Below are 24,428 nucleotides of genomic sequence, written 5' to 3'. Positions count from 1 at the left end.
CCCCTGGACGCCGACGTCACACAAATATGCGGCCTCACAGAACTGGGCTTTTTTTCCGTGGGGCCGCATATTTGCGTACCTGTCTTTGTGCTGGGAGCGCGCCGCACAGCGCGCTCCCAGTACAAAGTCCGGGTGTCACTGAGAGCCCCAGGTCCCGTTCTAACTATCGGGACCCAGGACTTTTGATTCCAGGTCACATGATTACTGTAATAGCCTCTGATTGGCTATCACAGTGATCAGTAACTGTGAAGCCTGCCCCCCCTTAATTTTTTTTTTTCTGTCTGAATGGAGGAGAGAAATACATTGTATCTCTCTCTCTCCTTGCAGAGAGGAAAAAAAACTGTAAAAAAAAAAAAAAGATAAATAAATATTAAAAAATAAAATAAAAAATAAAGAAAAAAATACCTGAATCAAAGTTTGATCTAGTTCAGTGCCATGGTTAGTGTTTGGGTCAAGGTCAGGGTCAATGGTCAGGATTTTTTTTTTGTAATTGGTATCAGTGTCAGTTAGTGTCAGTGTCAGTGTGTTTTAGGTAAAAAAAAAACAAAAAACAAAATTCACACTATTATTTCTGGGCTGTAGTACAGGTACCAGGGCCGGACTGACAACTCATGGGGCCCCTGGGCAATAGGGGATCATGGGGCCCCTGTGTCCTTGCCCAAACTCAAAAAAGCCTATGTAAAAAGGTACCAGGGGCATCTCATGGGGCCCCCTACTGACCCCGGTCCCTCGGGCAGTGCCCGAGTTTCCAAATGGTCAGTCCGCCCCTTACAGGTACAAACAACAAATAACATACACATATATGGTATCGCTGTGATCATCAGGAGCTGGAAAATGTATTTTGGGTTGTTCTTTGGTGGTAGGTTATGTTAGTAACAAGAAATACACAGCTAAATTTAAAAAAAATGATTTTGTTTACTATTTTGGGCCAGGTTTCCTTTGATAAAAATCAGGAGATATCTATTACCATTTACCACCAAATGAAAGCCCAATTTGTCCTGAAAAAAAAAAGAAGGTATAATCCACCTGGATGTACAAAGTAGTTGTGATGATATGTACGGTTTTACTAACACATGTCAAAGTTGTAACATTTTACTTAGGCATTAGGATTTGTTTTACCCTTAGGCATGAAGGGGTTAAACATCACATGGATATCCAGCTGTCCAGCAACGGTAACAGGTTCAGAGCTTGGTACAAACCATATCACTTCTAGGGGTGTCAGAGTAGTTACAGCGATATGTATTAAAGTGGACCCCCTTTAATTAAAAGGATTTCATATTTCACTGCTGTCACAGTAAAGAAGCCTTTCCAAAACTATAGCTGAAACTACTCTTCTAGCTGCGAGTTATACTGTCTTTTTTTTAGATCTGCTGAATTCTTCATATGGGTCATGTACATAAGTAAAGAGTATCTGGTTAGCTTTAGAGGGCGCAGACTGTCTCTAAAAAAATGGCCACAATACAAATAAAAATAAACTCACAATTCTTTTGTATTTCTTGCAGAGAATACTGCTCTTCGGGTAACGTTACCACCATAAAATGTATTGGTGAGTGTGTGCGATGACCTGCTTGTTAAAAATGTAATTAACATAAAGAGCCAGCTTGTAAGAGGAGCTGTGCAATGGATTGGTAATGGCACGAAGAGTGCAAGTCCCTGCCCCCGCTTCTGTCTTTGTTAGAACACTGTCCCTCCTGCTGAGACCGAACTTTCTGCCATGTTGTGCCCCACTCCATGCCACAGGTCTCCACATAACATTTCCGACCATTGACCTTTATAACCCAAGGAAGGAATATCCACACAATAATAAGGTTGCTGCACTTTACTGATAGTACTCAGGAAATGGCAAATCACATTGACATACATTCCAGAGTCTCTTGGCAATACATAGTCAATCATTTTTAGTGGACAGCCTGCAGTAGTCACATGTGAAAGCATATACAGCACTTTAAGCAGCCATCTCTCACTAAAAGTCTCTCCTTCCCCCCAGGGTCATTAGTACCCACAGGACTGAATTCTCTGTAGACACCTCCTTCACAGGTACACCTCTGCTGGAACAATCCAGGTGGTTAGCCTCACTCATCTGTTGAACTTGGCCAGATCTGGGGGGTGCTATGCCCCTCCACATTTTAGTTGTGCCCCCCAAAGCCAAAACTGTCTATATGGGGAGGAGGAGCTCTGCTGCCTGTGCCCATCCAGCAGTGACCCCTGTCCTCTGCCCTGCCAGCAGTAGCCCCTGTCCTCTGCCCTGCAAACGTGACCCCTATCCTTTGCCCTGCCAGCAGTAACTCCTGTCCTCTGCCCTGCCAGTTGTCAACCCCTGCCCTGTTGACCCCTGTTCTTAGCTCTGCTGTCCCCAATCCTCAGCTCTGCTGACCCCTGTGCACTGCTCTGCTGACCTCTGTACACTGCCCTGCTGACCCCTGTACACTGCCATGCTGACCTCAGTACACTGCCCTGCTGACCTCAGTACACTGCCCTGCTAACACCTGTACACTGACCTGCTGACCCCTGTACACTGCCCTGCTGACCTCTGTACACTGCCCTGCTGACCCCTGTACAGTACCCTGCTGACCTCTGTACACTGCCCTGCTGATCTCTGTACACTGCCCTGCTGACCCCTGTACACTGCCCTACTGACCCTTGTACACTGCCCTGCTGACCCCTGTACACTGCCCTACTGACCCTTGTACACTGCTCTGCTGACACTTGTAAACTGCCCTGCTGACCCCTGTACACCGCCCTACTTACCCCTGTACACTGCCCTGCTGACCCCTGTACACCGCCCTACTGACCCTTGTACACTGCCCTGCTGACACCTGTACACTGCCCTACTTACCCCTGTAAACTGCCCTGCTGACCCCTGTACACCGTCCTACTTACCCCTGTACACTGCCCTGCTGACCCCTGTACACCGCCCTACTGACCCTTGTACACTGCCCTGCTGACACCTGTACACTGCCCTACTTACCCCTGTAAACTGCCCTGCTGACCCCTGTACACCGTCCTACTTACCCCTGTACACTGCCCTGCTGACCCCTGTACACCGCCCTACTGACCCTTGTACACTGCCCTGCTGACACCTGTACACTGCCCTACTTACCCCTGTAAACTGCCCTGCTGACCCCTGTACACTGCCCTACTTACCCCTGTACACTGCCCTGCTGACCCTTGTACACTGCCCTACTGACCCTTGTACACTGCCCTGCTGACCCTTGTACACTGCTCTGCTGACACTTGTAAACTGCCTTGCTGACACCTGTACACTGCCCTGCTGACCCCTGTACACCGCCCTACTGACCCTTGTACACTGCCCTGCTGACACCTGTACACTGCCCTACTTACCCCTGTAAACTGCCCTGCTGACCCCTGTACACCGCCCTACTGATCTCTGTACACTGCCCTGCTGACCCCTGTACACCGCCCTACTGATCTCTGTACACTGCCCTGCTGACCCCTGTACACTGCCCTGCTGACCCCTGTACACCGCCCTACTTACCCCTGTACACTGCCCTGCTGACCCCTGTACACCGCCCTACTGACCTCCTATTCTCTGCCCCCTGACATTTTATACTGCACACCCACATCAGACAATCTAGACCCGGCCCTGCTGTTGTCACATGACCATCAAGCAGCATGACACTGCTTTCTCTGCTACAGCTGTCACACCCTCGTCCACAGCCTGCTGGTTGGACAAGTGCCATCAAATCTGCTCCCTCTACTTTCTCTCAACCCATGTGCATGGAGCAAAGCCTTATTGGTTCCTAGTGCAGCCCCTCCCACTCTGGTTCAGCTTGGCCAATCATAAGCGGTCACAGCATTCCCTGTGCAGCTACGGGTGGAGAATGCCTTGGCTGCTTCTTACTGGCCAATCACAGATGACAGCTTTCTGGGGGGATCACTCAGGTGAATTCAGTATAGGATCCAAACCCACCTGACCTCATCCCTGTCCATAATCTCCTCTCCATGGAGTCAAACTTGCTTCCCTCTATGGCCATTCTCCTCCCTGAGCATATCCGGGTACAAGGGCATGCCTTGCAGTCCAGTAGGTGGTGGGATTGCCCCTGGGGTCCTGAATGATGCACAGCGGTGGGATTTTTGGTATGTACTATTCAGATATGGACCTGTTTTATGATGCCCTCTATGCTTTGTGTGGGACTTTGCTAATAATTCTGTGTCTGTGCTCTTCCATCAGTCTGTGGTAACCGGCCCAGCTACGCTTCCTCGGCCCGTATAGTGGGTGGCAACATCTCAGCAGAGGGACAGTGGCCCTGGCAGGCTAGTTTGACCTTCCAAGGAATCCACCTGTGTGGAGGCTCCCTGATCAGCGCACAATGGATCATCACTGCTGCCCACTGTGTGTACGAGTAAGTGTACAGAACGTGTAAGGTACCCTTCTGAAGTAGGGAAATAGATACTGCTGGGTGGATTTCTGTGCTGCAAATACATACTACATCATACACCGTGTTTATATATGAGGATATACAGGCCAAGTTCACAGATTGGGATGCACAGGTCAAAGTACACACACCAGGATACGCAGGTCAGGATACAGAGGTTAGGAAATACAGGTCACGGTACACATGTCAAGATACACAGGACAGGGTAAAAACATCAGGGTACACTTGTCAGAGTACACAGATTAGGATACACAGGTCAGGGTACACAGATTAGGATACACAGGTCAGGGTACACAGATTAGGATACACAGGTCAGGATACAGAGATTAGGATAGGCAGGTCAGGATACCATCATTAGGATACGCAGGTTAGGATACAGCGATTAGGATACACAGGTCAGGGTACACAGTTTGAGATAGGCTAATCAGGGTACACAGATTAGGATACAGAGATTAGGATACACAGGTCAGGATACAGAGATTAGGATAGGCAGGTCAGGATACAGAGATTAGGATACACAGGTCAGGATACAGAGATTAGGATATCCAGGTCATGGTACACAGATTAGGATACACAGGTCAGGGTACACAGATTAGGATACAGAGATTAGGATACAGAGGTCAGGATACAGAGATTAGGATACAGAGGTCAGGATACAGAGATTAGGATACAGAGATTAGGATACACAGGTCAGGATACAGAGATTAGGATACACAGGTCAGGATACAGAGATTAGCATACACAGGTCAGGATACCATGATTAGGATACGCGGGTTAGGATACAGAGATTAGGATACACAGGTCAGGGTACACAGATTAGGATACAGAGGTCAGGATACAGAGATTAGGATACACAGGTCAGGATACAGAGATTAGGATACACAGGTCAGGATACAGAGATTAGGATACACAGGTCAGGGTACACAGATTAGCATATGCAGGTCAGGGTACACAGATTAGGATACAGAGGTCAGGATACAGAGATTAGGATACACAGGTCAGGGTACACAGGTCAGGGTACACAGGTCAGGGTACACAGATTAGGATACGCAGGTCAGGGTACACAGATTAGGATACACAGGTCAGGGTACACAGATTAGGATACACAAGTCGGGGTACACAGATTAGGATAGGCAAATCAATACGCAGGTCAGGGTATACAGATTAGGATACGAAGGTCAGGGTACACACATTAGGATACGCAGGTCAGGGTATACAGATTAGGATACGAAGGTCAGGGTACACAGATTAGGATACACAAGTCGGGGTACACAGATTAGGATAGGCAAATCAATACGCAGGTCAGGGTATACAGATTAGGATACGAAGGTCAGGGTACATAGATTAGGATATGCAGGTCAGGGTACACAGATTAGGATACACAGGTCAGGGTACACAGATTAGGATACACAGGTCAGGGTACACAGATTAGGATAGGCATAGTACATATATACACAGTGCCTTGAAAAAGTCTTCATACCCCTTGAAATCTTCCACATTTTGTCATGTTACAACCAAAAACGTAAATGTATTTTATTAGGATTTTATGTGATAGACCAACACAAAGTGGCACATCATTGTGTCGTGGAAGGAAAATGATAAATGGTTTTCCAAATTTTTTACAAATGTGTGAAAAGTGTGGCGGCATTTGTATTCGGCCCCCCGGAGTCAGTACTTTGTAGGACCCCCTTTCACTGCAATTCCAGCTGAAAGTCTTTTTGGGGATGTCTCTACCAGCTTTGCACATCTAGGAGGGACATTTCTGCCCATTCTTCTTTGCAGAATAGCTCAAGCTCTGTCAGATTGGATGGAGAGCGTCTGTGAACTGCAATTGTCAAGTCTTTCCACAGATTCTCCATTGGATTTAGGTCTGGACTGTGACTGGGCCATTCTAACACATGAATAGGCTTTGATCTAAACCATTCCATTGTAGCTCTGGCTGGATGTTTCGGGTCGTTTTCCTGCTGGAAGGTGAACCTCTGCCCCAGTCTCAAGTCTTTTGCAGAATCTAACAGGTTTTCTTCTAAGATTGCTCTGTCTTTGGCTCCATCCATCTTCCCATCAACTCTGACCAGCTTCCCTGTCCCTGCTGAAGAAAAGCATCTTCACAACATGATGTTGCCACCACCATGTTTCACGGTGGGGATGGTGTGTTCAGGGTGATGTGCAGTGTTAGTTTTCCGCCACACACAGCGTTTTGCTTTTAGGCCAAAAAGTTCTATTTTGGTCTCATCTGACCAGAGCACCTTCTTCCACATGTTTGCTGTGTCCCCCACATGGCTTCTCACAAACTGCAAAGGGGAATTCTTATGGCTTTCTTTCTTCTTCCACTCTTCCATAAAGGCCAGATTTGTGGAGTGCACGACTAATAGTTGTCCTGTGAACAGATCCTCCCACCTGAGCTGTGGATCTCTGCAGCTCCTCCAGAGTTCCCATGGGCCTCTTGGCTGCTTCTCTGATGAATGCTCTCCTTGCCCGGCCTGTCAGTTTAGGTGGACGGCCATGTCTTGGTAGGTTTGCAGTTGTGCCGTACTCTTTCCATTTTTGGACGATGGATTGAACAGTGAGATGTACAAAGCTTGGGATATGTTTTATAACCTAACCCTGCTTTAAACTTCTCCACAACTTTATCCCTGACCTGTCTGGTGTGTTCCTTGGCCTTCATGATGCTGTTTGTTCACTAATGTTATCTAAAAAACCTCTGAGGGCTTCACAGAACACCTGTATTTATACTGAGATTAATTTACACACAGGTGGACTCTATTTACTAATTAGATGACTTCTGAAGGCAATTGGTTCCACTAGATTTTAGTTAGGAGTATCAGAGTAAAGGGGGCCGAATACAAATACACACCACACTTTTCAGATATTTATTTGTAAACATTTTTAAAAACCATTTATCAAATTCCTTCCACTTGACAATTATGTGCCACTTTGTGTTGGTCTATCACATCAAATGCCAATAAAATACATTTACGTTCTTGGTTGTAACATGACAAAACGTGGAAAATTTCAAGGGGTATGAATACTTTTTCAAGGCACTGTAGGTCTTGATATGGAGATTAGGAAATGTAGATCAGAATATGGAGATCAGGATACATGGATTGGGATATGGAGATCAGGATACATGGATTGGGATATGGAGATCAGGATACATGGATTGGGATACGGAGATCAGGAAACATGGATTGGGATATGGAGATCAGGAAACATGGATTGGGATATGGAGATCAGGAAACATGGATTGGGATATGGAGATCAGGATACATGGATTGGGATACGGAGATCAGGAAACATGGATAGGGATATGGAGATCAGAATACACAGGAAAGGACATTGAGATCAGGATACACAGGTCAGGATATGTTGATCAGGATACCCAAGTAAAGATAAGAAGATTGATATAGAAGAGTCAGGATACGGGACATTTCTGAACAATGGAAATTGACTGCTGGAAAACGTAGGTTAAAAAATGTCAGTTTAGCTGTGTTTGCATAACGCGTTTATGTGTGTTTATGCACATTTGCGTTTAGAAGTGTTTTTTTAAAGATAAGCACAGGACAACCTTCCACATGCCCAGAATGCACTGAAAAGTGGTAAATTATTAACTATTTCAGACTGTTTCAGATAAATACAGAGAGTAGAAGCAGAGACAGAAGTATGTGTTGAGATCAGCTTAGGTGTGAGTTGCTCATTAACATTTATTTTGTTTCCAAGGGTGGGAAAGGTGGCTGGTGGAGGGAGTCATTAAGGCCACCTGGCAGGGGGTCTTCATGAGGAATTTGAGGTGTGAATGGTCATTAAAATATCTTTTGTTTCCAAGGGTGGGAGAGGTCTGAGGTGTGAATTGGTCATTACAATGTCTGGCAACTTAATAGGCACATCCTGTGTTCAGTGTTTTGTCCATCTGAGCACCTTGAAAACAGTTTGCATGATGAAAAAAGGCTCTGGACAGCATTGGGAACTGGAAGAGTTAAAAAAAAATTTCAAACGCAAACGCTTGTGATTTGCCGCGTTCAGACGCGTTTAGCTGCGTTTACAAGCGTTTTGCGCTTGAAGCGCTGATAAAATCGACGTCTGAATGCAAGTTTGTTGCGTTCAAAAAAACTACTGTAAACGACTGGAAACGACGATATGTACACGGACACATAGGAAAACATTAGGGTGAGTTCAGGGGCTGCTGAAAAAAAACGCTGAACAGCTCCTAAATGTGAGTTTAGCAGCTGCAGCGTACATGAGTCCTAAGAAGACAATGGTACACAGGTTCAGGGTTCAGGTCAGTACGATCCAGGGGCGGACTGACAACTCATGGGGCCCCCGGGCAATAGAGGATCATGGGGCCCCTGTGTCCTTGCCCAAACTCAAAAAAGCCTATGAAAAAGGTACCTGGGGCATCTCATGGGGACTGCTACTGATCCCGGGCCCTCGAGCAGTGCCCGAGTTTCCAAATGGTCAGTCCGCCCCTGGTTTTGCCCATTCCAGGACAGTTGGGAGGTATGCAGAATACCCTGTAAGGGGAAACCTTCTCTTTCCCTGGTCAGGCACCTCTCCCTAGTACTGCTGCTGCTCTCTCCCCAACAAGCAGGGCTCTATCCCTGACCTACCCCACACTAAAGATGCACAAAATGATGCAAAAACTGGAGAATTTCTGTGTCAAGATGACTACACAAATTTTTCGTGATTTCAGCATTCAATGGGAGATTATGGGCTTTCCAAGATGCAAAATTGCCTGAAGAAGGAGCTCATGCTCCGGAACGCATTGCCACTATTGCTTGTCACATTTGGTCGTGCCGTCACTTCAGCTGTGTTCCACGCCGGTCAGGATGTCCTAAGAGCCTCCAGAACCACCCACCAGCGTGCCCATAGCATCGTCCATCCTGCGGACTGGGACCGATACTGATGACAGCCATTTCTACAGCACTACATGCCCATTTACATCTTCCTTTGGGAGTGCATTATTCTGTGTAAAGCTTTGTTTTTAATACTACACTTAGATGGCGCTTGTTCTCCTTTTTCCCTTGGTTTTCCCTTACAGAGTGATCTCTTACTCTAACCCACAAGCTGCCTCCTAGTGGACGGTTTTTGACCCACAAGGTCTTTTTGGACATCACCACCCAGTGTGTTTGACACCGTTGTTTTCCCCTGTTGCGTCCATCTGTTGTTTGTTGCAGGGGTGGACTGACAACTCATGGGGCCCCCGGGCAATAGGGGATCATGGGCCCCTGTGTCCTTGCCCAAACTCAAAAAAAGCCTATGAAAAAGGTACCAGGGGCATCTCATGGGGCCCCCTACAGACCCCGGGCCCTCGGGCAGTGCCCGAGTTTCCAAATGGTCAGTCCGCCCCTGGTACGATCAGATCAAGATACAGAGATCAGGATACACTGGTCATTGCACGCAAAATCAGATATACAAGTCAGATACACAGTCCTGGATTCAGGAGTCAGGATACTCAGGTTTGGATAGAAAGATCAGGCTACTGGGCTTTACAGGAGGTCTTGCGTAGACTCAGTGGTCTTTTATACTGGGCACCTGGTAGTGTAAGTGGCACATTTGTGGTCTTTAGTACAAGGAAAAGTGAATTTGGTCCTACAGGAAAAACAAGTGTAGCGGAGAAAATGCCTCTCTGGTTCCCTACGTAAACGTTCAGTCTTTCGCACAGCCCCAGCATTTCCTAGACAGCATTAGCAGCTGATTGATGCTACTTGTTGGCGGATTTACTCTTCAAACAACAAGTTTAACAACCCAGACCCATCAATTTACTAAGATCTCCGCACACTTCAATGTCAGCCTGCAACTTCTTAAGGGAAAATACCATTTTCATTACTTGAAACGTGCGCTTTAAAGGCCAAGCAATGAAATAATCCTTTACTAGTAAAATGTTAAAGCTTATGTGAGTTCTCCGCGCAGTAGAGTTCGCCATGAAAGATAATCCTCCGATGACATTTCAATTAAAACGTCCAAGGATTATTATTATTTTTAGACTTCTAAATGCAGTGTGTGGAGCGAGAGCGGAAGTGTGGGGAAGAGAGAGGGGAACAAAGTCCAGAGGAACCAAGGGGGTGATGGGCTGGGGAAGGATTATGGCGGCTAGGGAAAAAATAGGATGAGGAGGAGGAGGAGGAGAGGATAGACACACCATGTATCGCTGCTATTAAAACCTAGACATGCAAAAAGGTGTGACATGCACATATTTTTTTGGCAATGTGTATTATTTACAGTACATAAATCTGCTTTTCTCTGTGATGTCACCGATTTCTAGTGAATGGATAAGCCACATTCTCAGTGACATCACTGATATCTAGTAAATGGATATGCTGCATTCTCAGTGATGGCACTCATCCCTACTGAATGGATAGGCTGTATTCCCAGTGATGTCACTGATCCCTACTAAATGGATAGGCTGTATTCTCAGTGATGGCACTCATCCCTACTGAATGGATAGGCTGTATTCTCAGTGATGTCACTGATCCATACTAAATGGATAGGCTGCATTCTCAGTGATGTCACTGATCTCTACTGAATGGATAGGCTGCATTCTCAGTGATGGCACTCATCCCTACTGAATGGATAGGCTGCATTCTCAGTGATGGCACTCATCCCTACTGAATGGATAGGCTGCATTCTCAGTGATGTCACTGATCCCTACTGAATGGATAGGCTGCATTCTCAGTGATGGCACTCATCCCTACTGAATGGATAGGCTGTATTCTCAGTGATGGCACTCATCCCTACTGAATGGATAGGCTGTATTTTCAGGGATGTCACTAATCCCTACTGAATGCATAGGCTGTATTCTCAGTGATGTCACTGATATCTAGTAAATGGATAAGCTGCATTCTCATTGATTCCACTGATCCCTACTGAATGGATAGGCTGTATTCTCAGTGATGTCACTGATCCCTACTAAATGGATAGGCTGTATTCTCAGTGATGGCACTCATCCCTACTGAATGGATAGGCTGTATTCTCAGAGATGTCACTAATCCCTACTAAATGGATAGGCTGTATTCTCAGTGATGTCACTGATCCCTACTAAATGGATAGGTCTATCAGTGATGTCACTGATCCCTACTAAATGGATAGGTCTATCAGTGATGTCACTGATCCCTACTAAATGGGTAGGCTGTATTCTCAGTGATGTCACTGATATCTAGTAAGCGGATAGGCTGCATTCTCATTCATTCCACTGATCCTTAGTGAATGGATGGGCTGTCTCTGTGCCGGATGAGCTGTCTCCTTGCTGGATGAGCTGTCTTTTTGCTGGAGGGGCTGTCTCTTTGCTGGAGGGGCTGTCTCTTTGCTGAAGGGGCTGTCTCTTTGCTGGATGAGCTGTCTCTTTGCTGGATGGCTGTCTTTTTGCTGGAGGGCTGTCTCTTTGCTGGAGGGGCTGTCTCTTTGCTGAAGGAGCTGCCTCTTTGCTGGATGGGCTATCTCTTTGCTGGAAGAGCTGTGTCTTTGCTGAAGGGGCTGTCTCTTTGCTGGAGGGGCTGTCTATTTGCTGGATGAACTGTTTCTTTGCTGGAGGGGCTGTCTCTTTGCTGGAGGGGCTGTCTCTTTGATGAAGGAGCTGCCTCTTTGCTGGATGGGCTATCTCTTTGCTGGAAGAGCTGTGTCTTTGCTGAAGGGGCTGTCTCTTTGCTGGAGGGGCTGTCTATGTGCTGGATGGACTGTTTCTTTGCTGGAGAGGCTGTCTCTTTGCTGGAGGGGCTATCTCTTTGCTGGAAGAGCTGTCTCAGTGATGTCACCGGTCTCTAGAAAATGTATAGGCTGCATTCTCAGTGATGTCACTGGTCTCTGGTGAATGGATGGGCTGCATTCTTAGTAATGTCACCAGTCTCTAGTGAATGGATAGGCTGTATTCTCAGTTATGTCACTGGTCTCTAGTGAATGTATAGGCTGCATTCTCAGTGATGTCACTAGTCTCTAGTGAATGGATAGGCTGCATTCTCAGTGATGTCACTGGTCTCTAGTGAATGGATAGGCTGCATTCTCAGTGATGTCACCGGTCTCTAGTGAATGGATAGGCTGCATTCTCAGTGATGTCACCGGTCTCTAGTGAATGGATAGGCTGCATTCTCAGTGATGTCACCGGTCTCTAGTGAATGGATAGGCTGCATTCTCAGTGATGTCACCGGTCTCTAGTGAATGGATAGGCTGCATTCTCAGTGATGTCACTGGTCTCTAGTGAATGGATAGGCTGCATTCTCAGTGATGGCACTGGTCTCTAGTGAATGGATAGGCTGCATTCTCAGTGATGTCACTGGTCTCTAGTGAATGGATAGGCTGCATTCTCAGTGATGTCACTGGCCTCTAGTGAATGGATAACCTACTGTGTGTAGAGAGGTGTCGGGCTGCAGTTTGTCCACCACCCTTCAGGTGCTGCTTTGCCACTTGCCCAGTTTGGCAGGAATTGGCTGGGGACTAATTTGTCCCCTATTGCGAGCTCTAGGTGTCCATCCTGGGGAGGAAGACATCTCACGAGATTTGGACATCCATTTTGAAACAGAAGTTCATAAATGGTGGTTTCTCCATCATTCTGCACATGGGCAGTAGGAGTGTAGGTCAGGGATAGAGCCCTGCTTGTTGGGGAGAGAAGAGGTGCAATGTTAGGGAGAGGTACCTGTCAAGAGGGGAAAGAGAAGGTCTCCTCTTACAGGGTATCTGTTCCACCAGCTTCTTGGAACCTTCTATTAGCTGGAAAAACTGCAAGCGTATTGAGCATCTCATAGTAATCTGGATAACTCCAAGGGAAGGGCTCCTCAGGCATGATGTGGTCTGTATGTTCATGTTACATTGCTATCGAAAAGGTGCTTTGTTGGTGGACCAGGGGTGGACTGACCATTTGGAAACTTGGGCACTGCCCGAGGGCCCGGGGTCAGTAGGGGGACCCATGAGATGCCCCTTGTACCTTTTTCATAGGCTTTTTTGAGTTTGGGCAAGGACACAGGGGCCCCATGATCCCCTATTGCCCGGGGGCCCCATGAGTAGTCAGTCCGCCCCTGTAATGGACATTACTTTTCTGCTTTGTTGATGGCATCTTCTGCTTTGTTGATGGACATTACTTTTCTGCTTGATTATGTGTGTAAGCCCCAACATCCAGTATGTGGTGCCATGTCTATACACAACCTTAGTTCTGCGATCTCTGTAGATCAATTTCTACAATATAAAGGAACATTTAAACATCCGTGGACTCCATTCACTAAAGCAGATCTCATGCAGTATTTAGGTGATCTGATACTTTTTCCCCCAAATATCCCATGTGACGCTGAAAATATTAATTTACTATCCCTTTATACGGTATTTACATCAAAAACCAAAAACCCAGGGTAATACCGCCTAAAACTGTGTTCAATTATATTCTCTAAAGGAAATAAATAAATGCATGTCTTAACCACTCGCCCTCCAGAGGATTTACCCCCCCATCCTGACCAGGCTATTTTTTGCGTTATGGTGCTGCATTACTTTAACTGACAATTGCACGGTCATGCAACGCTGCACCCAAATGAAATTTATGTCCTTTTTGTCCCCACAAATAGAGCTTTCTTTCTGCGATATTTGATCACCTGTGCGGTTTTTATTTTTTGAGCTATAAAAGAAAAAGACTGACAATCTTGAGAAAAAAACAATATTTTTGACTTTTTGCTATTAAACATGTCCAGTAAAAAAAAAAAAAAAAAAAATCAAATTTTGTCATAAATTTAGGCCAAAATGTATTCTGCTCCATTTCTTTGCTAAAAAAAAAATCCCAATATGTGTAAATTAATTGGTTTACGTGAAAGTTATAGCGTTTACAAATAGCAGAATATATACTAGAATTTTAATTTTTTTTATTTTTACTAGTAATGGCGGCGATCAGCGACTTATAGTGGGACTGCGGCGGGCATTCTGACACTGGGGGGAACTGACTTGGTGTCACTGACATCCCCAGTGACACCAATACAGTGACCAGTACTAGAAAAAAAACATTGACACTGTACTAATGGCACTAGGCAGGAAGGGGTTAACATGAGGGGTGATCAAAGGGTTAACTGTTTGCTGTATGCTGTTTTACTAGGGGGCTGCGTCTGTGTGCCTCACTGTAATCACACTGCTGTGGATGGCTGTGCTGTGCAAAGCCATCCAAAGCAGTGTGCACAAGCTGACAGGGAGGAGAACTGTATTGTTTACATACAGTTCTCCTCCCCATTGGCGATCCTCGTCAATCACCGGGCGCCGGCGAGTAATCACCGGCCGAGACCCGGTGATTGACAGCTGCGGCCGTGAATGGCAGTGCGAGTACGGTGCGACGCACACCTCATGCGCCACCTACCCAGAGATGCAAAACCACGTATATATATATGATTTTGCATACCCGTGCCACCCTGTAGCAGTATATCTGCTATAGTGTGGTCGGGAAGCGTAGTGGTCCAGGCATGTGATAATTAAGGAATGTGTTTCATTTTAATTGGTTGTTAAGGAGCTGGCAGCTGCTGGCATCCTTAACAACCAGCAAGTAGTTGGTTGTTAAGGAGACGGTGACTGCCGCGTCCTTAACAACCATGACTCATCTGCTATCAGTGGGATTCCCGCTGATGGCAGAAAGTAAACCAGAAGAAGTGCCAGCATTAAAAATTAAAATAAAAAAATGTGGGGGGGGGTCCCGGTATGGCTTTTGAGAGGAGCCCCACACCAAATTGAAAAAAAAATGGCATGGGCCCCTCCAAAATCCATAACAGATCCTTATGTAAGCATGTAGCCGGGCAGGCCAGGAAAGGAAGGGGGACGAGCAAACACCCCCAGATCCTGGCCCCCCTATGTGAATGAGTAACCCCCTACTCATTCATCAAAAAAATATACAGAGTAAATAAAAACCCAGAGACAGTTTTTGAAGTCTTTTATTCAAACAAGCCAAAAAAAGTCCTCTGAAGTAAATCCAATGTCAATCCTGATGATTTGCACAAAAAAGAAAACCCCCCGACCCCCACCAATGTTTATTTCCCATTGAGTGACCACTATGCCACCTACCTGCTGTTAACCACTTCAAGTCCGGACACTTTCACCCCCTTCCTGTCCAGGGCAATTTTCAGCTTTCAGCGCTATCACACTTTGAATGACAATTGCGCGGTCATGCAACACTGTACCCATATGAATTTTTTAGCATTTTTTTGAGACAGATAAAATTTTATTTTGGTGGTATTTATTCACCACTGGGATTTATATATTTTTTTGCTATATAAATGAAAAAGTCCAAAAATTTTGAAAAAAAGTGTTTTCCTTATAAAATTTTGCAAATAAATAATCTTTCTTCATAAATCTTGGCCAAAATTTATTCAGTTATCTTTTTAGTAAAAAAAAATAACCCAAATTAGTGTATAACCAAAAACTATAATTTTTAAAAATTTTTTTTACATTTGTATTTTTTTTTTATATATTATAATTTATGTTTTTTTTTTTAACATACTGTCACCCTAACAGTACACTGTCACCATATTGACACTGTACTACTTGTGGGGGGTGATGAAGATTTTTTTTTTTCACTGATTGCTTTTACGCCCATAAAGTCTGTAAAAGCAATCATTTCTCCTTCTCTCTGGCTGCATTCTTGCAGCCATTGAGAAATACTGTGTGAGCTGTGATTGGTCAATGGTACAAGGCTGTTGTGAATAGCCTTGTACCATGTGACCTCTGTGATCATTTACAGATTTCACACGTAGTAAGCAATGATGTCAGAAGTGACATCTTGCTTACACCTATTCATGTGATCACTGATTGGCCAATCAGTGATCACATGATTGGGACCTCACACAGAGGTCCCGTACAGCGATCTGTGTTCCGGACACAGCGGGCACCGGATCGCGGTGCCGCATGCTCCCAGGCAGCGTGCACAATCTAAAATGGTGGACGCCGTCTATGAACAGCAACCCATCCCTGGACCGTTTATATATAGCGGCCGGACAGGAAGTGGTTAAATAAACAAAGGGGCGGGACCACCCAATAACGTCACCAGGTAACCATGCCCACCTATGACGTCATCAGACGGGCATGTGGGAAAGAGTCCCTTGTCCTCATCAACATGGAGCACCCCACCATTTTGAAAGCATGTGGCCTGGTTTGGTTAAGGGGAGGAGCACTCGCTCAATTCTCCATGTTTTCTGGCCTGTCAGACTGCATGCTTGGATAAGGGTTTGGTATGGATTTTGGAGGGAGCCACACCCTATTTTTTAGAAAATTGGGGGGCGGACCCCCACACTGTTTTTTTTTTTTTTAAATTTTAACCACTTGAGCCCCAGAGGATTTACCCCCCTTAATGACCAAGCCTTTTTTTGCTGTTTGGCGCTGCACTAATTCAAATGATAATTGCGCGGTCATGCAATGCTGTACCCAAACGAAATTTACGTCCTTTTTTTCACACAAATAGAGCTTTCTTTTGGTGGTATTTTATCACCTGTGCGCTTTTTATTTTTTGCGCTATAAACAAAAAAAACAATATTTTCTACTTTCAGCTATAAAAAATATATCGTAAACTCAAAGTTAGTCATAAATTTAAGCCAAAATGTATTCTGCTCCATGTTTTTGGTAAAAAAAATCCCAATAAGTGTATATTGATTGCTTTGTGTGAAAGTTATAGCGTCTACAAACTATGGTATAGATACTGCAATTTATGCCTTTTTTTTGCTATACAGCGCTGCACTAACTCAAATGATAATTGCGCGGTCATGCAATGCTGTACCCAAACGAAAATTACGTCCTTTTTTTCACAAAAATAGAGCTTTCTTTTGGTGGTATTTGATCACCTGTGCGCTTTTTATTTTTTGCGCTATAAACAAAAAAACCACGAAAAGTTTGAAAAAAACCAATATTCTCTACTTTCAGCTATAAAAAATATATCGTAAACTCAAAGTTAGTCATAAATTTAAGCCAAAATGTATTCTGCTCCATGTTTTTGGTAAAAAAAATCCCGTGCATTAGCGGGCAAACTGGCGCTATCTAGGAGGGGCGCTAACACTATCGGAAGTCACCAGTGACACTAATACAGTGATCAGTAAAAATCTGTTCACTGTAATCAATGACACTGGTGACAGGGCAGTGAAGGGGTTAACTGGGGGGGGGGGAGGGGGGCGATCAAGGGGTTAAATGGGATTTCTGGTGCACTAGCGGGCAAACTGGCGCTATCTGGGAGGGGCGCTAACACTATCGGAAGTCGCCAGCGACACTGATACAGTGATCAGTAAAAATCTGCTCACTGATCAATGACACTGGTGACAGGGCAGTGAAGGGGTTAACTGGGGGGGCGATCAAGGGGTTAAACGGGATTACTGGTGTACTGGCGGGCAATCTGGCGCTATCTGGGAGGGGCGCTAACACTATCGGAAGTCGCCAGCGACACTGATACAGTGATCAGTACAAATCGGTTCACTGATCAGTGACACTGGTGACAGGGCAGTGAAGGGGTTAACTGGGAGGGGGGGAGATTAAGGGGTTATATGGGATTACTGGTGTACTAGCGGGCAATCTGGCGCTATCTGGGAGGGGCGCTAACACTATCGGAAGTCGCCAGCGACACTGATACAGTGATCAGTAAAAATTGGTTCACTGATCAGTGACACTGGTGACAGGGCAGTGAAGGGGTTAACTGGGGGGCGATCAAGGGGTTAAACAGGATTACTGGTGTACTGGCGGGCAAACTGGCGCTATCTGGGAGGGGCGCTAACTCTATCGGAAGTCGCCAGCGACACTGATACAGTGATCAGTAAAAATTGGTTCACTGATCAGTGACACTGGTGACAGGGCAGTGAAGGGGTTAACTGGGGGGGGGGGGGGCGATCAAGGGGTTAAACGGGATTACTGGTGTACTGGCGGGCAAACTGGCGCTATCTGGGAGGGGCGCTAACTCTATCGGAAGTCGCCAGCGACACTGATCAGTGACACTGGTGACAGGGCAGTGAAGGGTTAACTCGGGGGGGGGGGGGGGGGGCGATCAGGGGGTTAAATGTGTCCTAGAGTGTTCTAACTGTAGTGTAGTGCTTGTGTACTCACTTTTTGGATGTCTTCTTCTCTGTCTGGAACGGAATGTGTCCAGGCAGAGAAGAATGACATCATATCCTGCCCTGTGTTTATGTCAACACAGGACAGGATAGGACAGGGACCGATCATGTGATTTCAGCCAGAAATCACTGGCTGAAATCTAATGATTGATCCCTCCTGGATCAAATCGTGTCACCCGCGGGTCGGCGGGAGCTCGCGCGCGCGCCCCCTGCCGGCGAAAGTGTCGGGAGCGCGGAACCCGTTTTAAAACGTGGTTTTGTGCTCCACTGCCGCCCTGCACACGTATATACACAGTGGCAGGGCGGCAAGTGGTTAATGCAGCACTTCTTTTGTTTACAAAAGAAGTGCTGCGCGCGCTCTCAGCACACGTTTTTTTAAAATTGAACACAAATGTGCGGCCGCTCAGCATCTAGGCCCAGATGACGGGAGGCCGCACTTTTGTGTGCGGCCGGCATAAAGAGGCTAAGGACATGGCAGCTGCTGGTTCGTTGCTAAGGACACCGGCGGCTGCCACCATTAAACTACTGCTAATTTTCACTACTAAAATATTGCATCACTTCATAAAACTGTTTTTGGTGCGTACTGGTGCATTTTTTATGCATTTTTGACGCGTTTATTATTTATTTATTTATTTATCGAGTTTATATAGCGCCAAAGGGTTTGCTCAGCGCTGTACAATAGAGGGGGGACAATACATGAAACAGTACAGTAACATCAAACAGCACACAAGGGGTAAGAGGGCCCTACTCTTTCGAGCTTACAATCTAGGAGGGAGGGGGTGGAGGTGCAGGAGGAAATGGCTGTGGGGGATGGAGTGGTAGGAGGAGGGAAGGGCAGCGGCTGTTAGGTGAGGGTGGGGTAGGCTTCCCTGAAGAGGTGGGTTTTCAGGGAGCGCCTGAAGGTGAGGAGGGAAGGTGACAGTCTGATGGATTGGGGTAGTGAGTTCCAGAGGATGGGGGAGGACCTGGAGAAGTCTTGCAGTCGTGCGTGGGAGGAGGAGACCAGGGAGCAAGATAGAAGGAGGTCCTGTGAAGAGCGAAGGGTACGGGTAGGGTGGTACCTGGGAATCAGGTCGGTGAGGTAGTTAGGGGCCGTGTTGTGAATGGCTTTATAGGTCAGAGTGAGCAGTTTGAATTTAATGCGTTGGGCAATGGGGAGCCAGTGGAGGGAGAGGCAGAGGGGGGTGGCAGAGGTGGAGCGGCTGGTGAGGTGGATGAGTCTGGCAGCTGAGTTCAGGATGGTCTGAAGCGGGGAGAGTTTGCACTGGGGTAGGCCGGTGAGGAGGGAGTTGCAGTAGTCCAGGCGTGAGATAATCAGGGAGTGAACGAGTAGTTTAGTGGTGTCTGGGGTAAGGAAGGAGCGTATCTTGGCGATGTTCCGGAGGTGGAGCCTGCATGTATTTGTGAGGGATTTGACATGAGGTTGAAAGGAAAGGTTTGAGTCCAGAATGACGCCAAGGACCTTGGCTTGCTGGGCGGGATTGATGGTGGTGTTGTTGGTAGTGATGGAAAGGATGGGGGGGGGGGCACGGGAAGGGGGAAAGACGAGAAGCTCGGTTTTGGAGAGGTTGAGTTTGAGGAAATGGAGCGACATCCAGTCAGAGATGTCGTTTAGGAGGTGAGTGATGCGGGCGGAGAATGTGGGGGTGAGGTGAGGGGTGGATAGGTAGATTTGAGTATCATCAGCATAGAGGTGGTAGTTGAAGCCGTGGGAGTGTATGAGTTTGCCAAGGGAGGAGGTGTAGATGGAGAAGAGAAGGGGTCCAAGGACAGAGCCCTGGGGGACACCAACAGAGAGGGGGAGGGAAGAGGAGGTGGCGCCGTTGTAGGAAACGCTGAAGGAGCGTTGGGATAGATAGGAGGAGAACCAAGAGAGAGTGGTGTCTCTGATGCCAAGGGAGAGTAGTTTATTAAGGAGGAGGGGGTGGTCGACTGTGTCAAAGGCCGCGGAGAGGTCTAGGAGAAGGAGGACAGAGTAGTCGCCTTTGGCTTTGGCGGTTAGTAGATCGTTGGTGATTTTGAGGAGGGCAGTTTCGGTGGAGTGTAGGGGACGGAAGCCGGACTGTAGTGGGTCAAGGAGGTTGTTGTCAGTTAGGTGGGCGCTTAGGCGATCGTAGACCAAGCGCTCAAGGAGCTTGGACGTGAGTGGCAGCAGGGAAATTGGTCTGAGGTTGTTGAGGTCAGTGGGGTCCAGGGAGGGCTTTTTGAGTATGGGGGTGATGTGCGCATGTTTTAGGGGGGAGGGGAAGACGCCAGTAGCGAGGGAGAGATTGAAGATGTGGGTAAGGGAGCAGATGAGGGAAGAGGGGGGTGACCGGAGGAGTTGAGAGGGGATAGGGTCCAGGGGGCAGGTAGTGAGGCGGGCTTCTGAGAAGACTCTGGTGACTTCCTCAGTGGTAGTAGGGCTGAAGGAGTGCAGTGATGGGGGGGTTACGGTAGGCAGGGCCTTGGGTGTGGTGGGGGGCAGTGCCGTTGTAAGGTCAGAGGAGGGGAGAGATGAGAGGGTGATGGAAGGGGGGAGGCTAGATGGGGAGGTAGACTGCAAGTTGACTATGTCCTTGCGGATTGCGTCAATCTTGCTGTGGAGATGAGTGGCAATCTCGTGGGCGGTAAGTGAGGTACTGAGTGGAGGAGGGGGGGGAGAGAGCAGGGAGTTGAAGGTGGAGAAGAGTCGGCGAGGGCAGTTTGAGAGGGTGTTGATCAGGTCAACGAAGTAGGCCTGCTTGGCGGCGTGGAGGGAGGAGGTGTAGGTGAGGAAGGCAGATTTGTAGAGGGAGAATGCATGAGGGGACCTGGTTTTGCGCCATAGTCTCTCCAGCGCACGACTGCGACGTTTGAGGCATTTAGTGTGGTCGTTCTGCCATGGTTGGAGCGGTCTGGGTTTGATGATGCGTGTGGTTAGGGGTGCCAGAGAGTCTAGGGTGGCTGATAGTGAGTCGTTGTACAAGGTGGTGGCTAGGTCAGGACATGACAGTGGAAGGATGCTGTCGTGCAAGCGGTCGGCAGCCGAGTGGAGGGGGGCCGGGTGCAGGTTGCGGAGGTTGCGGCTGGTGATGGTTTGGCGCACTGGGGGGGGGGGAGTTAGGGGAAGGGGAGATGGAGAACGTGAGGAGGTGGTGGTCGGAGAGAGGGTAGGGGGTGTTAGTGAAGTGGTTAAGGGTACAGAGGTGGGAGAAGACGAGGTCCAGGGTGTTCCCATTGATGTGGGTGGAGGATTGAGTGTGTTGTGTGAGCGCGAAGGAGGTGGTAAGGTGGAGGAGTTGAGAGGTAGCTGGGGTGTTGTCGTTGATGGGGATGTTGAAGTCCCCGAGGACGATGGTTGGTAGCTCAGAGGAGAGGAAGAAGGGAAGCCAGGCAGCGAAGTCATCCAGGAAGCGGGCTATGGATCCGGGGGGCCTGTAGATCACTGCGATCCTTAAGGGGGTGGGTGAGAAAAGCCGGATGCAGTGAGCCTCGAAGGAGGAGAAGGTTAGGGAGGGGGGGTTAGGGAGGACCTGGAAGGTGCTCAGCGGTGATAGGAGCAGGCCGACACCACCACCTTTGTGACCGCCCAGTCTTGGTGAATGGGACCAGATGAGACCTCCATGAGAGAGTGCCGCAGGGGAGGTAGAGTCGGTGGCCTGTACCCAGGTTTCGGTGATGGCTAGGAGGTTGAGGGAGTGGGAGATAAAGAGGTCATGGATGGCAGTTAGTTTGTTGCAAACCGAGCGGGCGTTCAGAAGTGCAACCGAGAGAGGGGGGATGGATGTGGGGAGGAGGTGCACAGGTATGAGGTTGAGGGGGTTGCGGCGGCTGGCGGGAGCAGGGGGGTCCCTGGAGGGGGGGAGAGGTGGTGAGGGGCCAGGGTTCGGGGAGATGTCCCCAGCGGATAGGAGAAGGAGAAGGGTGAGGAGGGTGGCATGGGAATGGGAGGTGCAGGAGCGTGTGGGTCTGGTAGTGGTGGCACGTGGGCCGACCGGGGAGTGGAGTACCAGGAGGAGGTGGTGAGTGCCGTAGTGGGGAGAGGGCAGAAGTGAAGAGGCAATGTAGAGCTGTTTTGGGGGGGTGGGCGGGTAGAGGGAGGCGATTTTTGGGATGGAGGAGAGGAAAACGAGGAGGAGAAGTGCAGGTGGCATGCTGGGGTGAGTGCAGTGCTGTTCGGGTCAGGGGAGGTGAAGGGATACGGGTCAGGGCGAGGTGATGTGGAGAGTCTATATCACCGTGGAGGAGTCCACTAGAGTCCTTCTGTAGGGGGAGAGTGGGAGTAGAGTCCAGCAGCTGGCTGGCTGCAATCTGTGGGTGCAGTATGCTGGCGTCCGAGGGGGCTTCAGTGGGTCTGGTGGATCGGCGAGTGGAGGGGACGTAGGGTGCGGTGTTGGGGGGCGTTGGTGTCTGTGGTGATGCTGGCGGCTCGGTGACTGGAGATTCGCTGGGTGGTCCGTGTCCGGGAGATTCGCTGGGCGACGTCTCGATTCGCTGGGCGATGTCTCGATTCGCTGGGCGATGTCTCGATTCGCTGGGCGACGTCTCGATTCGCTGGGCGACGTCTCGATTCGCTGGGTGATCCGGGTGTTGGGTGACCAGAGGTGGTAGCTGGGTGCTGGGTGTCCAGGGGTGGTAGCTGGGAGCTTAGACTTCGAGTTGCCAAGCAAAGGCCAGGAGATGGGAAGGACGGGAGAGTCCTCATCAGCAATGCATTGCAATATCTGGAACGGCATTAAAGACCCATGGTTTTTCGGAATCCCCTCGATGCAGGTAGCGGAGGTGCGGCGTTGTCCTGGAAAGGTTCCTGGTCTGGGGCTGGCTGGTGCAGGGTGGCCCGCAGGGTGCTGGGAGGCCTGAAGCAGTTCCCAGGCAGGGTCGCCGGGTGCGAGCAGCTGGGTGCCCCGAGGTGGCGGCTGGGTGCCGGGTGGTCTGGGGTGGTCCCAGAGCTAGGGAGGGCTCCAGGGAGACCGTGAGGCCGTACCGGTTCCTGGTGGTCCAGGGTGATCAGCGAGGACCCAGGGCTGATGGGGAGGGCCCTGGGCAGGCAGGCAGGTCGGCGGGACCCGGTGGGCAGAGCGGTGACAGTCCGGGTAGATGTCCGGCGATCCGGTCCGATCGCGGGTCGGCCGCGGCCAAAATCGAGGCCGCGGCTTCGGGTGCGCGGGTAGGCCGCGATTTCCGGGGCTCCGGGAAAAGGTCCAGAAGTGGTCCCTGGTGGTCAGGCTGGGCCGGGAGTGGCTTAGGGGCCCCGCTGGGGTCCGCTGCGGCCCGGATGGCAGCGGATTGGGGCTAGGAGCGCAGGAGCTCCTAAAGCGTGTCTGCTCCCGCCGCCATCCAGTGTGTTTTTTATGCATTCCAGTTCATTTTTTCCCCTCTCTTTTTCTTTTATGTAAATAGGGACATGTGCATTCCAGTGTGTTTTTGTTACATTCGGGTGTGTTTTTATGCGTTTTACCGCTTTCCAGTACAACCATATAACCTACTTTCTGTGCGTTTTGGATGCAGAAAAAAAAGCAACTGAAACGCATGTAATGTGAACTGGTCCTAAATGAATGAGCAGGCTGCATTCTCTGCGGTTATCATTGGTATCTAGTGAATTCATAGGCTGCATTTTATGGTTGTTGCTGGTATATATTGAATACAGTAATGATGTTCCTTGGGGTTTTGTTTTTGTTTTCTCCCTACAGTTTGTACTTCCCAGAATCATGGAGCGTCCAGGTGGGACTGATCAATCAACCCTTAGACCCTCCAACAAACTCTGTTTTGGTGGAAAAGATCATCTATCACAGCAAGTACAAGTCCAGCACAATGTCCAATGATATCGCTCTGATTAAACTGGCAACGCCTTTCACATTTAATGGTAAGAATCAGAATCTTTGTGTCCTAGACAGTGCACCCTCCATCTGCTGATCGCGGGTGCAATGCTCTGCAGGCGCCTAATAAAAAGAGTAATAAATGCATATATAAAGAGATGTGCATTTATTATTATTATTATTATTATGATTATTTTTATTATTATGATTATTTTTTTTTTAAAGTAAAC

General features: G+C 48.3%; 1 protein-coding gene across 1 annotated transcript in view; it reads left to right on the top strand.

Moving 5' to 3' along the window:
• TMPRSS3 (transmembrane serine protease 3) overlaps window positions 1–24,428 on the top strand; it is a 128,371-nt gene that overhangs the window by 64,698 nt on the left and 39,245 nt on the right. The window contains exons 7-9 of the mRNA XM_089691901.1: window positions 1,503–1,546; window positions 4,193–4,364; window positions 24,073–24,245. Coding sequence (XP_089548027.1) covers window positions 1,503–1,546; window positions 4,193–4,364; window positions 24,073–24,245 — 389 coding nt within the window. The remainder of the gene's footprint in view (window positions 1–1,502; window positions 1,547–4,192; window positions 4,365–24,072; window positions 24,246–24,428) is intronic.

This window comes from Staurois parvus, unplaced genomic scaffold, assembly GCF_062004578.1.
Source record: "Staurois parvus isolate SC_StPar_1 unplaced genomic scaffold, SC_StPar_1.0 ptg000574l, whole genome shotgun sequence".
NCBI lineage: Eukaryota > Metazoa > Chordata > Amphibia > Anura > Ranidae > Staurois > Staurois parvus.
This window is presented reverse-complemented; position numbering and strand designations above follow the sequence as displayed.